General features: G+C 33.6%; 2 protein-coding genes across 2 annotated transcripts; both read left to right on the forward strand.

The window, feature by feature from the left end:
* Positions 1-317: 317 nt before the first annotated feature.
* Positions 318-3879, forward strand: LOC128244219 (uncharacterized). The gene is made up of 8 exons (XM_052962236.1): positions 318-520; positions 791-880; positions 1201-1526; positions 1851-1872; positions 1967-2065; positions 2660-2795; positions 3083-3258; positions 3696-3879. The coding sequence occupies exons 1-8, from the start codon at positions 318-320 to the stop codon at positions 3877-3879; spliced, it is 1236 nt and encodes a 411-aa protein (XP_052818196.1).
* A 1241-nt stretch (positions 3880-5120) lies between these two features.
* Positions 5121-14538, forward strand: LOC128244220 (uncharacterized). Its single transcript, XM_052962237.1, has 17 exons — positions 5121-5148; positions 6084-6167; positions 6472-6543; positions 6773-6885; positions 7282-7395; positions 7866-7934; positions 8904-8992; positions 9147-9276; positions 9888-10004; positions 10393-10450; positions 10759-10881; positions 11262-11352; positions 11783-11846; positions 12341-12469; positions 12734-12832; positions 13177-13243; positions 13672-14538. Exons 2-17 carry the CDS (start codon positions 6098-6100, stop codon positions 13698-13700), a joined length of 1434 nt encoding a protein of 477 aa, XP_052818197.1. The 5' UTR covers positions 5121-5148; positions 6084-6097; the 3' UTR covers positions 13701-14538.
* Positions 14539-14971: the final 433 nt, after the last annotated feature.

The following is a 14971-nucleotide window of genomic DNA, read 5'->3' on the forward strand; positions in this document are numbered from 1 at the left end:
TAAGGGTTTTTATGTATTTATATAGGGCTTTCCCTAGTGTTCGTAGCTATCCTATTCATAGAATTATACAAAAACAAATTGAAAATGATCCAATTTAAAACAAAAATGTCACATGTTACATTAATAAGCTTTTAAATCCTAAGGTGCCAGGAAATACCTCAAAATATTACATGTATATAGATTTTTTCCGTATTATTTAGTACTCATAAAGATGATGTGAAGCCCTGGCAACTATATTATAAGCTTCTGTAGTCAATCCGAATTATTTTTACTAAAGTTGGATTTTTTAAATCAAAATCTTGCCATAGGTTGATGCTATGACCCATCATGCTGACAAAAAAGTCATAGACAAAATTCATTGTCTGGTGGCCGAGGGTGTAAGGGACGTTGCTGAAATGAAGAGGCACATTTATTCTTTTTCAAAGACAAACTTCCCTTTAGTACCCGAGACAAGCAACCGGTTTTATCCTTCCAACAAGTGTCTTCGAAATCATATGTATTCTTCACTCAGCTTATCTCAGTAAGAACATATTAAATCCATTACATCCATATTCCCTTTCAGTGACATAACTTAATTAAAAAGTGATGTCAAACTGTTTTTAAATTATAACTTTCAAATTGTTTTCCTAATGTTTTATTTCCAAACATTTTTAAATAGTTCTCTTTAGTGGCATGTGGGGTATGAATCCCTATTGGGAATTTTCTATTTCTAAGCAAACATGAATTTGAGAATAGAAAAAAAGTAAAATTAAACCTTTTTTATATATCTTTTGATCCCCAAATTTTACAGATTTTCAATGGAGGATCAAGAAAACCTGAAGCAGAATGTTGTAAAGTGGAGGAATGAAGAACCTGATGATAATTTTTTCTTTGTACCAAGGTAAATTATTACATGCTACAGATTGTCATTTTACTGTTGCAAGATGTTATACAAAATGTATTGCATGATAAGTTCTTTTTAAATATACACATTTTGTAAATGATTATTTTGATTGTGTTTTAGAAGTCGTTGACCACAAAAGACAATCCCAAAGAGCACAATATGGAGTATCTTATTAACAGTAATAAAATGTGCATTATTGGAAACTTGTAACAGAAATGACGGAAGCAGAGGCATGTCTCTCCCATTCCTGGTCAGACATGATTGTTTTTGAAGGTTATTAACATAAAGTATATTATAAATATTTATTTATATTCTAGCCCTAAAGATGATGAAGGGGAGGACTTTTTATTTGTTTGCCAAACTGCATGGCAAAGGAGACTTTTGTCAATAGATGGCAATGAAATCTGCTTGATGGATGCCACATATGGCATATGTAAAAGTGAGGTAGCTTTGTACTTTATTTGTGTTTCTACAAATATTGGATACATAACAGTGGGATGCTTTATTTTACCCTCTGAGACAATTAAGAACATTACCAGAGGCCTCGATGTATTGAAGCAGTGGAATCCAGACTGGACACCAACCTTTTTCATGACTGATTATGATGAAAAAGAGATAGCAGCCATAGAGACATCACTTCCAGGTACATAAACAAATGATAGAATTGACCTTTTTTCTTGAATTCCATACTGTTGCAACTGAAGTAAAAGAGAAAATTGGCCCTGAAAAACTTTCTGCAAATATGCATACAGAGATAAAACACCCTGGTATAGCTAGCTATGTGACATTAAGCTAATATATTTGAGTGCGTTTAGATTGACAATATGGTAGAGTATGTTATCCAAAAGGCATATTTTAACGGGATAAAAATAATTTCATGCATAATTTGATGCTAGTTTAATAGGTTTTCTTTGAAAGACTAATTGTAGAAGTATATATATAAATCACCTTGTACCACTGTCCATAGGTCTGTCCTCAGATATAGAAATGTATTAAATATTTAACCTAAATTACGTTTATCCTGAAAATTGCAATGATTTTGCTATTATAGTTGTTACTTATATTGCAATGCTATTACAACAGGTTGTTTCACGTTTTTATGCGATTTCACCGTGAGCAGTCCTGGGGGCGTTGGTTGACATCAAACACGAACAGCCAACAGAAAAAGGAGTTACTTCACTTGTAAGTATTAGATTCAAACTGAATCTTCACTCTCTCTTGCAAATTAAACAGCAAAAAGACTGAAATCACTCCAGTATGAATTCAAAAATTGTGCAGTTTGTTTTAATAAGCTTAAAATTTACCAAACTGTTATTTTACAGTTGAAGCAAAAACTAATATTGTGAATTTCAATCAAATAACCACTAAAGTAACTGGATTATTTTCAGGTACTTTTTCTGCTGATATCAAATTTTTCTTGGCATTTTGAAGGCTTTTAACCATATATATCAAATAATTTGATACATGTATCATTTTAGGGTATTTCGTCCTACAATCACTTTTCAAGCACATTTTTAGCTTACCTGAGAAGAAGTCCAGTAGGTTAGCTATTGCGATTGCCCAGTGACTGGCATGTAGCGTCAACATTTTAAACCTGAAAGACATCTTGTACTCCGAAACCCCATGGACCAGGCCCAAAATAGTTGTTATGACAACATTCTTAATAACAACTGACTAGTTGGTAATTTAAATCAGGTGAGCAATATAGGGCCATTTTGGCACTCTTGTTCTCTTTACTACAGATAGCAAGTAATGCTGACATTTTTCAAATTTAAGGATGCGGGAGATCACTAATGCAGACAGTGAGCTAATGTATACAGACGCCGTTGAATCCTTGAAGGAATCTCAGCACTGGCAGAAGAATCAAAGGCTGCGTATTTGGTTCGAAAAACAGTGGTTGTCAGCTTCTAAAGTATGTTGGCAGTTTTAAGTTTAAGTAGGATACTTGTATTTGTTTGTTTGGATGTTCTTCTGTGTGTTAAAAGCTTTTTGTTTATTATGTTGTGATTTTATTATTTTTATTTTGTGTTACTTTGAACCTATTAAATATCCTTTCCTTGTTCATTGTTTAACGATAGGCTTAGTATTTATTCCATGGTGGGTTAACATTTTTAAGTATATTGATGGGATTTGATTGAGCACTTAAGTCCACTCACAAATCAAAATCACTATTGTGTAACATGTAAACATGTATTTCAGAGATGGGTCCGCTACCACAGACAATCTCTAACAAATGTTAGAGTCACTACAACCAATGGATTAGAAAGGCAGCATTACCAGTTGAAACAAAATTATCTTAAGAACTACACAGCAGGCACAGTGACCAGTCTGACTACAACAGTTGTGAAACAGTTTGTACCCGATAGTTACAAAAGGTAATTTTCATTGACCGTCTTCATCGGCACTTAAGGTACTAATGCCCCCCATTCAAAGAAGAGGGGGTAAATCGCTTTGCTCATGTCGGTCAACCGGTAGGTCAGTCTGTCTCTCCGTCTGTTGGTTGTCCAAAGCTTGTCCGAGTTATAACTCAACAATACCATGACCTATGGTCATCGAACTTGACATGAAGGTTGGGCCTGACCAGTAGTATCATGTTTTACAAACATCTCTTTTTAATAATAAAATAAAAACTACAGGGACAAGTGTACATTTCAATCATAATTGGAAATAAGACTTTTGGATGAACAAACCTGAATGAATACCCATAGTGCATAACATAAAAGTATTGAACAAACAATGCTATACGCTGTTGATTCATGAGAAATAAAATCCCATTTGTAATTTGTAATACACATATAAATTATGTTTCCAGGTACGTTGAATACAATGTGAAATGTCTGGACTCAAGTCGTAGGTACTCTGAAGATTTGCCCAGATTTTTACATAATCGTCCACGACTTTTCCTTGATCATTGTACTCAACGCCTTCCATCAGCCATCTCTATATGCCAATCTCAAACATACCTGTACTTCCACACCAAAAGTTCACTGTTTTAAGTGCAGACAGCAATGCTACATACTTGCTTGACCTTAGCGGTTCTTTGCCTAGTTGTTCCTGTCCTGACTGGAAAAAGAACCATCTGCCTTGCAAACACATGCTTTGCATTTTGCTCAAGGTGCCTGGTAGTGGATGGGAAACACTAAGTGCAGAGTTCAAGAACTCGCCACACTTGAATATTGATATGGATTTGTTCTCCTCTGTTACAAGAGACAAAAAGCAGGATGGTTTGATGGACTCATGTTGCTCAGACTCTCCACATACCCCTAAAGCCACAACATGTCAGAAGCATAAAGTGACTGTAGGTGTCGGCTCAAGGTGTAAAATGCTTGCATCTTCTTTGAAAAGTATGCTCTACTTAGTTCAAACAGCTTCTGATTATGAGTCCATATACGCAGACTTGATGTTGCTTCATTCCAAAGTAAGGGCTTTGGTCCCAAAGGAATCTGGACTCTTGAGAAGACCACCTCGACTTGGTCGAAAAAGTAACACATGCAAGCATGGGCTTCTCAAGACTAGGAGAAAGTACAGAAGAACCCGTTTAAAAAAAAAAACATTTGGTAAGCAGTTTCAGATGCATTTTAATTTCTCCTGAGTTTCAACTTATAATTTAGTTTACTTATAAATAGGGATTCAACGAGTATTGAAGTGCAGAAGAAAACGTATGTCCGCACCTTGCACGGCTTACAGCTATTTGCCTTCAGTATAAACACTTTTTATTTTAAGGAAAAGTACAATAACTGTTGAAAGCATAAATTCAATACAAAGACATAAAATTTCATGAGAAGTTTAAAGCTTAATATTAAAAATTATTTTCATTGTCAATGCCTTTTTAAGAATGTGTCCATTACCATTCAAAGAAAATTTTTACGAGTTTGGCAAGCAAGTGTAGATTAGATTTGGACAGCTTTAGATTTGAGAAAACTCTAGTTTTATATAATTATGTTATTGGGTTGATTTTTTTAAGTAACTAAAAAGAAATTTGTCGTAATAGAGGAACCATTGCTGATAAGAATATGTATATTATTTCTATGATACTTTTTATACATGGTCTTTACATCATGATGCTATGTTGTTGTTTTTCATTTGATATACCGAAATACATTTACACTTATTCTAGTTCTAGACAATTAAATAAAAAAAATATACAATTTTTCCTGTCTTGACAGTAAAAGGTGAAAAAGTACCTGATGTGGGATGCCCACGTATTGTGCCACAAGATACCACAGTACCGGTATGTCACGAGGACATTGTTCCTGATCAAGCAGGTTCGTATTTAACAAATTCTGGGTTATAAATGCTCGATTAATTTTAATGTTTTGGCAAGGGATAAATATATTTGTATGTATTTTAGTAAGGGATACTTATATTAAATAATACAATTTTTATGCCAAAAACAAAAATGCACTTGTCTTTCCGTCCATGTGTTTGTCCAGTCGTGAGTATAATGCGAGATTGTGAAGCTCTTTAACTACAATACTGACAGTCAAGAAACCTTGGTGGAATGTTATTTAGGTAATGAAGTTTTGCACCTGTGGTTTTGTTTCCTGCTGCACTTATATCAGATTTATGGCCCTTGAACTGGCAAAAAAAATGCAAAAAAGTCCAAAGCTATATTACCTTGAGGCATGAAACCTCAGGGAAATGTTAATTGGGTGATGGTATTGGGCACCCGGGTTTTTGTTTGCCAATGCATATAATATATCCAGAGTAATAACAGCCAAAAATGTCATTTTTGGACTTGTTGCACTTGTGTTGCTCATTACTGCAGAATTATCAGTCATACACTATCCAGATTTTTCATTTACAGTTATAAAGTTTATTTCAGGATAAACCCATAGTATTTTTTCTTTTGATGTGACATATTCACACTTTTTTATTTATTATATACCACTCATAAATTCACACGCAATACGGATTGCAAAATATGGTAGTCAGTGTTCAACTCCAGTGCAATATGGCCATATCCGACTCTGCAAATGTCATGTCATAACCAGCATCATTGTGCGATGATAGAATAATGTCATGACAAAAATATTGCATTATCAGTACTGCATTTGGATCCAGAATGTCGTATTCGACTCTCTTCGGTAAGACCCTAATGAAATCAGTATCTGAAAAAATATAATTACAACTTAAACCCTAATCTAAACCCAATACTTATATGCTATCTTATACAAATATCCTTATGAATTTGTTTTAGAACCAGTTGGAAAAATGTTGCCTGTCCCTGCCAGCTCTAAAGGTTCTACAAGAAAAATATCATTTCAACCTACAGATATTTCAGGTAATGTATATAGATATATTTTTATTCAGGAATGGATGTCAGTGTTGAGGTTCTTAATTAATTTCTTATGAATAACTTCATATTAAATGGACATATTTTCATACTTGTTGATGGTTGGCCAATATAAGTTTGAAGAATATTATATTGTTGAATATATACATTCTTGAGTACTGTTACATATAAGTTGTTCAATTTTTGGAAGAAAAAAACAAAAAGAAGAAAAACATCACAAGGGTAAGTTTTATGCTGCATGAAGCTATTAATTTATTTACATATCCACATTGATCCACAAATCTAGTTGCAGATGTGTCGGCAACAACTTCTGCTGACAGTTCCAGTGATATGCGAACCATTATTGAGTCCAAAACTAAACAAGGTATATTTCACCTTTTTTTTAGGCATGCTTACCATATATATTAGTTATCACAGAAAATGAGGCTTTTTTGCAATACAGCTAATACTGCAACTTAATTATAATTATATATTTTTGAACTGGAATACATTTGATGTTGATAGTATAGTAATTTTTGTAAAGAGAGTTGTAGAAATTATATAAATTATCATTAATGTTTATGCATTAAATTCTAAATACATTGTTATTGCAGTGTTGAGAGAAGTTTTGGAAAATCAACCAACTGGAAGACTTCTATTCCAAATAGGGCCTTACACTATAACTGACCACAGCATACATTTTCTCAACAGCACCTTGTCAGACGAGGTAATTTTTTTTAGCTTGTCTGATTTTCAAATAAAAATAGAGTATTGAAATATTAGCCTAATATTCTATGATTTCATATAAAACTATAGTATAATATACTTGACTATTTTATAGATACCTTTTCAACTGCCAAATATATTCAACACTGAATATTTTCCCTTTTGCTAGTGGTTTGTTGTTTTGTTTTATATGGTTTTAAGCAATGTATATGATTAAAAGAATAATTGTTTGTTTTACATGTTAGAGCACAATTAATCTCCATCATGCTCACCAAGAGTTAATATTTCACTGTTGACTATGCCACTGGTGAAATATAACTTTTGGTACTTACTTGCTGAATTATTTCATGATCTTACATTATCCTCTTTGTATTTATTCCAAAGACTTATACTTCAGGTCATTGATGTATTTCTTCATCTGATGCCCAAGAAAAATGTGTATCACATAGATTCCATCAATATGACCAGTATTTTTGAGGGAGATCAGGAGTCTACAGGTTTCTTAAACAAGGTAATCATTATTCGCATGTAGCATGCTTATTTTTTTTCTATCTTGTTTGCTACCGAAATAAATCCAAATTAATTAAAGGATACATGTGGGGCATTAATTTAACATAGAACTAAACACGTAATCTCTTGTCACTTTTTTGCTGAATTATGTTGCAAATGTTTAAGCAGTTGCTACTACAACTATTTAAAACATGTGTATGATAATTGATATGAAAATCAAATTTGCTAATAGTCTGAATTTTAGTTGAAATGTTACATATTTTACAAAGATTGTGAAGAAAGCTATGACAGCTTATACTACGATGTTGCACAAGAGTGTGGTCTTGTGTTGTCCGGCTTGGTGACCACCAACCAAACTCACATGCGCCCAAGCCGGGGAATCAAACCCGGGTTGCCTTGGTGAGAAGCGAGTGCGCTAACCACTGTACTAACCGGACAACCTGAATTTTAATCATGCTCCTATCTTTTCAGATACCCTTGCATCAGTATGATGCTTTGATTGGTGCAGTCAATGAAAATCAGGTTCATTGGGTTCTAATGGTAAGAATGACATTAGACAATGTTTCTTATTTCTTGTTAAATCCGGTTGCTGTGTTTCTGTTTGTGTTTTTTCAGCATACGTTTTCTTTATGAACACTCCATTGTACTCCATAGTTCTACCCCCTACAAACGAAGTTGAATTAAGCTACATACAACGGTATAAATTATGCTTCATATAACGGTAAAGCATATGGAGAGGAAGTGCAGTGCACAAGAACCATAACTCTATTTCAACCTATTACAGAGATGTTGCCCTTTGGTACTTTTTATTGTCCAGAGCAAAACTTGAAAACTAATAGATGAAATTTAATTAAACTTATTACAACAGTTAAGCACAATGAGTTGATTTCCTGTGTACAAGAAGAGCCATAACTCTATTTCAGATAAACAGAAAGTTATTGCCCTTTGTGACATTTTCTTGTCAGCAGCGAAACTTCTAAATTTCATAATGGATTTTAATTATATAACATACTTTGGTAAAGCGTGATGAGAGGAAAGGCAGTGTATAATTATCTCTGAGTAATGGCTTTTTTCCAAAGAATTAGTTTGCCATTCCTATGTGCAGGTGGCATTCAGGGGATATTCGTCACTCCTGTAAAAGCTCTAGTTTTAACTAAGTATTGGTCTTTTAAACATATCTAGCATTTGTGGTTATATCTGGATAAAATATACTTAACCACTAAGGGCTATTCCAGTAAAACATATAACCCTGGGGGGAAGGCAATTATTTTAATAGTATATGAGTGGGTGTTTTTGTTTGCTAATTTGGACCCCGAAAGGGTTAATTTGCTTCTGTAGGGAGGTGGCAAATTCAAAAGTGCCTCCCCTGGGGGTTATATGTTTAAATGGATTAGCCTTAAGCAATTAATGTTTTGAAAACAAATTGTTGATCAGTTCCCTTTTTCAGTGTTCATATAGGTTAGGAATCAACCCTTTTTTCTTCACCTGATCATCTGACCCATTTTTCAGATCGTAGTTCCAGATGCAAAATGTTTGGTGTACATAAATCCTATGTGTGAGCCCAGATCCAAATGTGACAAGTACAGAAACAGATGGACGTAAGTTGTCGTTTTTGTTGTTGTTTTTGAAAATATTCAATTATATTCCAAAATTTGTGTAATAATGCATACTAAGTACCAGATGTTTGGAATTGTTGTGAAAAGTGTTACATAAATATTTAACTGTTTCTCGGTTTTGTTTGTATATATATAGAGCATTTCTGCGTGAAAGGTCCAGAAGGCACATAGGACAAGACGCTCTGACCCATGACGGATGGGAAGTCCAGACAGTGCCACATGACAAACAAACTGATGGATCATCATGTGGAGTTTATGTGATAAGGGTACTTATCTGCTATAGAATTTAATTTGTGCCATTCTTGTAACTTTTCTTCTTTGTTGTACAGCTTTGGCCTAATAAAAACATTATTTGGTTCTGGGTACCCGACCCTACCTTCAATATTGGTGCAAACCCTACCGTTTTTATACAAATACGTTATTGTTATAGAATGATATAACAAAACCATTTATTTTTTAGCTTTTGCATAAAATGTAGATTTTTTTTGTATTAAGCTGGCCCAATTGTATAGACATTTTAAGACGGGTTAGTTGAAGAACTTTAGTTCATCTACATAAACTGAATACATTTCTAAAGATAAAATTATAATAAATGATTATGTATGTACATAGGAGAAGTAATTTGTAGAAATTATACAAGTCACTGGCCTCACAGGCCTGATATAGGCTGTACAGTTCAAGGTACTTTTAGTAACAATAAATTATAAATTATTTTAATTAGTTAGTTCATAAAATGCAGTACAAATAAAACAATCCGTTTCCAGCAGTTTTTCATTATTACCCTTTTTGAAACACATACAATAGGAGCATTTATAAGTATATATAGTTATATTTCTTGCATTGAAATCTTACCTTAATTTTACATTGTTTGTAACAGTTTGCAGACCTGTACTTTTCTGGTGAAGAAATGGACAGATGTTGGACTAGTCAAGACATAAAGAAGGAGAGGCTTCGGTTACAGCTCAAGCTTCTCTCATTAGGGATAAATGCAGAGGTAATATTGGGAAGGTGGTGTGGTGATTTGGTGGTCAAATCAGGGGTCAAATGATTCTATTCGTTTTCGCCAATGAGAATGAGCTAAGTGGATGTATGCAATTACTTCGATTACCAAATCATAAAGAGTAATAGTCTTCATTAAACTCTGTCAAATTTAGTTATGATTTATGTCAAATTTAAAACTAGGTCATTTGAAACTGAGAATTTGAACGCATGAATATATCATTCATTTCTTCAATGGTTTTTAGATATGTTATATTCTTGATGCCTTTGTAGCGTCAATCTGTAGTTGTACTTATATATAGATTTTATGATATTTTTATTGTAATATCAATATGGTAACTAGCTGCATTTTAATTCACATGTCTGTTGGCTATGATTATAAGGTGCCACTGCAGGATCCTAGCAGACTTGAAATGAAACAGGCTTTGGATGAATTCTCAGGTATTATTTTGTTTACCAGTGCACAAAGGTAACAGTAAAAGTTCAGAATTAGTTTTTGCATGAATGAATAGTCTTTTTTCATTTTGAAATGTGAACATTATTTCTCACTCTTATGGGTATGAGTGTAAGCATTCAACCACAAGCCCAAGCATGTAAGCAAATGAGTCTTTCCTTTGCTATGTGTATTAATTTTCTTCTGTATTTGTCCAATGAATATAAGGTTAAAAAAAGATAACAGACCATTATAAATTATGTAGGCCATGTCTGTAAAAATGAGGTTTCTTAATTGTTAACAATGGATGACACAGAGTCCCCAAGGGAAGGCCTTGACATGACTGCACGAATGAACCAGACCACCAACGATGTGGATCTCCCTGACCTTGAGGTGCCAGTAGCCCCAGTTGAATGGAGCTCTTTAGAGAGTGAGCAGGGTAATTTATTAATCATTTTATATGTGTGTCCATATTTAGCAATTGCACTGACAGTTAGTTTCCATTAGATGTAATTTGTTATAGATCCACAGAAAATGGTGTGAATAAATTTCACGATTAAAATTCATGCTCTTATCTGAACTGTCAAGGTCAAAAGATTACTGGATTGTTTTCATAGTAATTATTCATGTCTCAGCTGTTATATTACAGAATGAGGGTCAATAATGATGTTCGTAAGTTAATTAAGTAACTACATGTGAATTAGGAGCATTTGGGTTTTCAAAATACAATAATATCATTTACTTTTGACTATGATATACCCTCAATTTTCTTGTGTCAGAGTTTAGACCCATAAGCTTTTGATCTTTGATACTTTTAAGATCAAGAGAGCATCATGGAGAAACACCAGAGAAAGGGGAATTTAAGGCAAAAAAGACCAAAGGATGTGTTTTCAAAGAAAGGTCAAAAAAGGTAAGACTATATTGGTAAATTATATCAAGTTTCACATCAAAACAATCTGGATCGTGCAATAACTCCAAACATAGTCTTGAAGTTAATGAAGATGGCTATATAGAGATAATGAAATTATATTTTTATGAGGCCAATTTTTTGGTTGTTGTGTGAACACAAATTGTAAATGAAATGTTCAATTTGTATTTTGTATACAATAATACAAATGTATAATTATTTCTTGAAGGTTCTTTAATCTTTAGTTCGTGGATGAAGGTCAAGATGGATTTTTTTGATTAAAATGTTATGCTCTTGATTCAGGCACAAACTGTAAGGTGCCATGGCGATAAAAAATGATAAAAATATTTGCATGATAAACAGTGAATAACAAGGTTTGCCTCAAACTATATTTGTTCTTGGTTGGTTAACGAATTTTATATCTACCCTGCAGGTTGCAAAAAATTAAAGAAAAGAATGAAACCCTAGTACAGTTCCTGTTGTCTAAGGAAGTCAAGGTAATGTAATTTCTGATAGGTTTACATTTCAACTCTTGCTGTTGAATGTTGAACCAAGAATGTTTGATTTTACTGTTCATACCATACTTATACATACATGTTTATTATACACTCTGCCCATTTGGCTGTTTATTGAATAATAATAAGTGTGTTTGGTCCTGCAACACATGAGACATGTGTACAGAATCTATAATACACTCCTGCTTACATAGTGAAGTAATTAAATCAAGTACATGTCACATTGTCTTTTCTGTTACGAAATGATTAATATCATAATAGCCTTCGAGAAACAGCAATGTAACTTTGCACTTACTTTTATAGGAAAAGGACCACAACAGTGCAGGACACACAATGCTTCTAAAAATAGTATATGACACTTATGGCTTTTAATTCAGTGTGGCAGGGATAATACTCCTATTCATTCATAGGTCTAGTTTACACTATCCATAGAAAGAGATATTTACAATATAGTAACCTCATATTATTTATTTCAGGCATACCTACTGAAAATTATGCAAGGCAAACAGGCAAGCAATCTTCACACTATCTCCACTGGGATGTCACAGAGAGCCAGGAGAGCAATAAAACACAGTGGATTTGGTCCTATTGATGATGATGAACAGGTACATTTGTTGACTTGGCTTCCTTAGGTTGATAACATTTATGGGTGGATTTGACTTTTTTTTTGTGTAAGAGTTTTTAGTTCTAAAATTATTAGGATAAATCTGATGCTTTTAAGGCAATATATGTGTCTTATATTTATCTCATTTTAGTGAAATGTTCTTGTTATCACACTTGTGTGATGAGGCTTTATGAAAAAGTTGATTCTATTGCATAAGGGTATTGAAAAAGGAATACAAGATTCATTCTATTATTTATCCCTTCAGATTGATCGTGTAGTAGAGGGATACATTGGAAATATTCAAGAGCTAAAACTAGACACAATGAAACACATAGACTATGTGTTTGATGTCTGGGTCCCTGAGGTGAGCTCTGCCAGAATTTAAGATTCTCTTCAGATTTTATCATTCTTATAAGTTAACTCTGGTAAATGTTTTGAAATATGTGTTAGAGGTTGAACTCCAAGCACTTGTTGACCACATGTACGAGTTAAATGTCTAAGTTTTAGTCTTGAGAAATTGCTAGTCTAAAGGGCACACATTTTTTTGTGTTCATGACTATTAGATAAGTAATGTTGATTTAATAGAACACTGACAGTATTTAATCGGACTAAAGGGTCATGTATATTGCTCATATCTAGTATTTTTCTGTCACTAACTAATGGGGCTTTATTGTTATTTTTTTTTTAAAATGATGTCCAATTTTCCAGGCAATCATGATGTTTTACAAGAAGAAAGGGTACTCGAAAGCAAAAGCAGAGGAAATGTTCAACAAAGGTAAATACAAACTTGGGATCAATATTCATTAAAAATAATTATGCAATTTTCATGACACCCTTTGAAAATATCTTTATTAGAGTCTATACAGGAAACACTTTAACCTGTCTGTCTATCTGTCTAGCCAACTTAAACTGTAAATCCATGTACACAAAAAATGGCTCCATAGTTTGTGTAGGAATAATTTCTAGTGACATCTCTAGTAGTATGTGGAAATATCTGTTTTGGTCTGTGTATTCCTAGGTCTTTAAAAATAGTCTGATGCTAAGAATTTTCTTCTTTTTGAGATATGTAGTAAATAAAAATGAAAAATAATAAACTATAAAGTAAATTAGATATGATCGTTATTGAATATTATTAATATATCAAAATAGTTATGTTCTGAAAGTCTCAATCCTAATCTAATCTTCATGTTTCATGTCCAACAGGTGTGACGCGCACTAAGGAGGAGATGTAGGTCATCATGCACAGGGAGTTTAAGAGTTATCGAAAGTACAAACCAAAGTGAATCAATTTCATGATTTATGTCGTAATTTCGCTTTTTTACGGACACTGAAACTCGACGAGGATTTGAACCAGTTAGTACTGTCAAACCTCACGCCGGCCAGGCACCAAAAATATTTCAGGAATGTTGTTCATGCATTGTTTTCAGTGAAATCATTTTACTTTTATCAATGCAAAGGAAATCAGTTTCTTACATTTCAAAAATGTATTTTTTGTCTCTGCTCAATGACATATTATCTATTTTTCGGCAAGAAATTTGATTTTTTCTTAAATCGTTTGAGTGGTTGATATGAAAATAAACACCATGCACAATTGTCTACCATATGATTTAAATTTAATTGTTGATTATTGTTTACCAAAACAATGTTATCTTCCTCTGAATGTATATGTAAGTTATCCTCCTTTGCTATCTTCCTCTGTGTGTGTGTGCGCGTGTGTGTGTATGTGTGTGTGTGTGTGTGTGTGTGTGTGTGCGCGCGCGCGCGACCTCCCTCTAAATCAGTGGGTGTGCATGCTTCTTCTACCTCTATATTTCTCTGCGTGTTTCTGTTCTCTCCATCTTTGCCTGCTCTTGTGCATGCTTCTTCTACCTGTCTAACTGGAGGTGTATGATCTATCCCTCCGTTTTCCCTTTTAGTGTGTCTGCTCTATCTATTTCTATTCATTCATTTTTTTTCTCTCCCTCTCTTCCTCTGTCTCATATTAGCATTCACAGTCCATTGTATATGTTATAATTTGATACCTGATTGTATAAATATTATGTATAAAACCAATAAAATGATATAATTTTGTACCATTTGCAATTGCATTTTATCACTTGGCCATTTGCATAAGATTTAATGTCCATGATTGCTCCAAGGTTGTCACCAATAAAGCAATATTAAGGAAACATTTAGCCTCCCTATTTGGAGTTAAGGTATACACCATTTAACCACGTTACGTCAAGTACGGACCCATGAACAGCATCATGGAAACGAAAATAATAAGGCCCTTTTAAGGAGTATGAAGTGACGATAATACTACAGTTGCTGATGGACAGACGGACAAAATGTTAATAGAATAATACCGTACATGTATTGACATCACATCCTATTACCACAGTGTAAGAACACATGTCCTCAAAAGACATGGGTAAAAGTTTTCCGGATTTATCCGGAAATTCCGGATTTTCGTATTCCCGGAGGGTCGAATTTCCAATTCGTCGAGATCCGTTGAGAAAATGGG

The sequence above is a fragment of the Mya arenaria genome, chromosome 8, assembly GCF_026914265.1.
Source record: "Mya arenaria isolate MELC-2E11 chromosome 8, ASM2691426v1".
Classification (NCBI taxonomy): Eukaryota; Metazoa; Mollusca; class Bivalvia; order Myida; family Myidae; genus Mya; species Mya arenaria.

Coding starts and splice junctions, on each gene's coding strand:
- LOC128244220 (XM_052962237.1), top strand. CDS start 6,098: ATGTTGCCTGTCCCTGCCAGCTCTAAAGGTTCTACAAGAAAAATATCA. Junction 7,396..7,865: donor CTACAGGTTTCTTAAACAAG/GTAATCATTATT, acceptor CTATCTTTTCAG/ATACCCTTGCATCAGTATGA. Junction 8,993..9,146: donor AAGTACAGAAACAGATGGAC/GTAAGTTGTCGT, acceptor GTATATATATAG/AGCATTTCTGCGTGAAAGGT.
- LOC128244219 (XM_052962236.1), top strand. CDS start 318: ATGACCCATCATGCTGACAAAAAAGTCATAGACAAAATTCATTGTCTG. Junction 1,527..1,850: donor CATAGAGACATCACTTCCAG/GTACATAAACAA, acceptor CACTGTCCATAG/GTCTGTCCTCAGATATAGAA. Junction 2,796..3,082: donor AGTGGTTGTCAGCTTCTAAA/GTATGTTGGCAG, acceptor CATGTATTTCAG/AGATGGGTCCGCTACCACAG.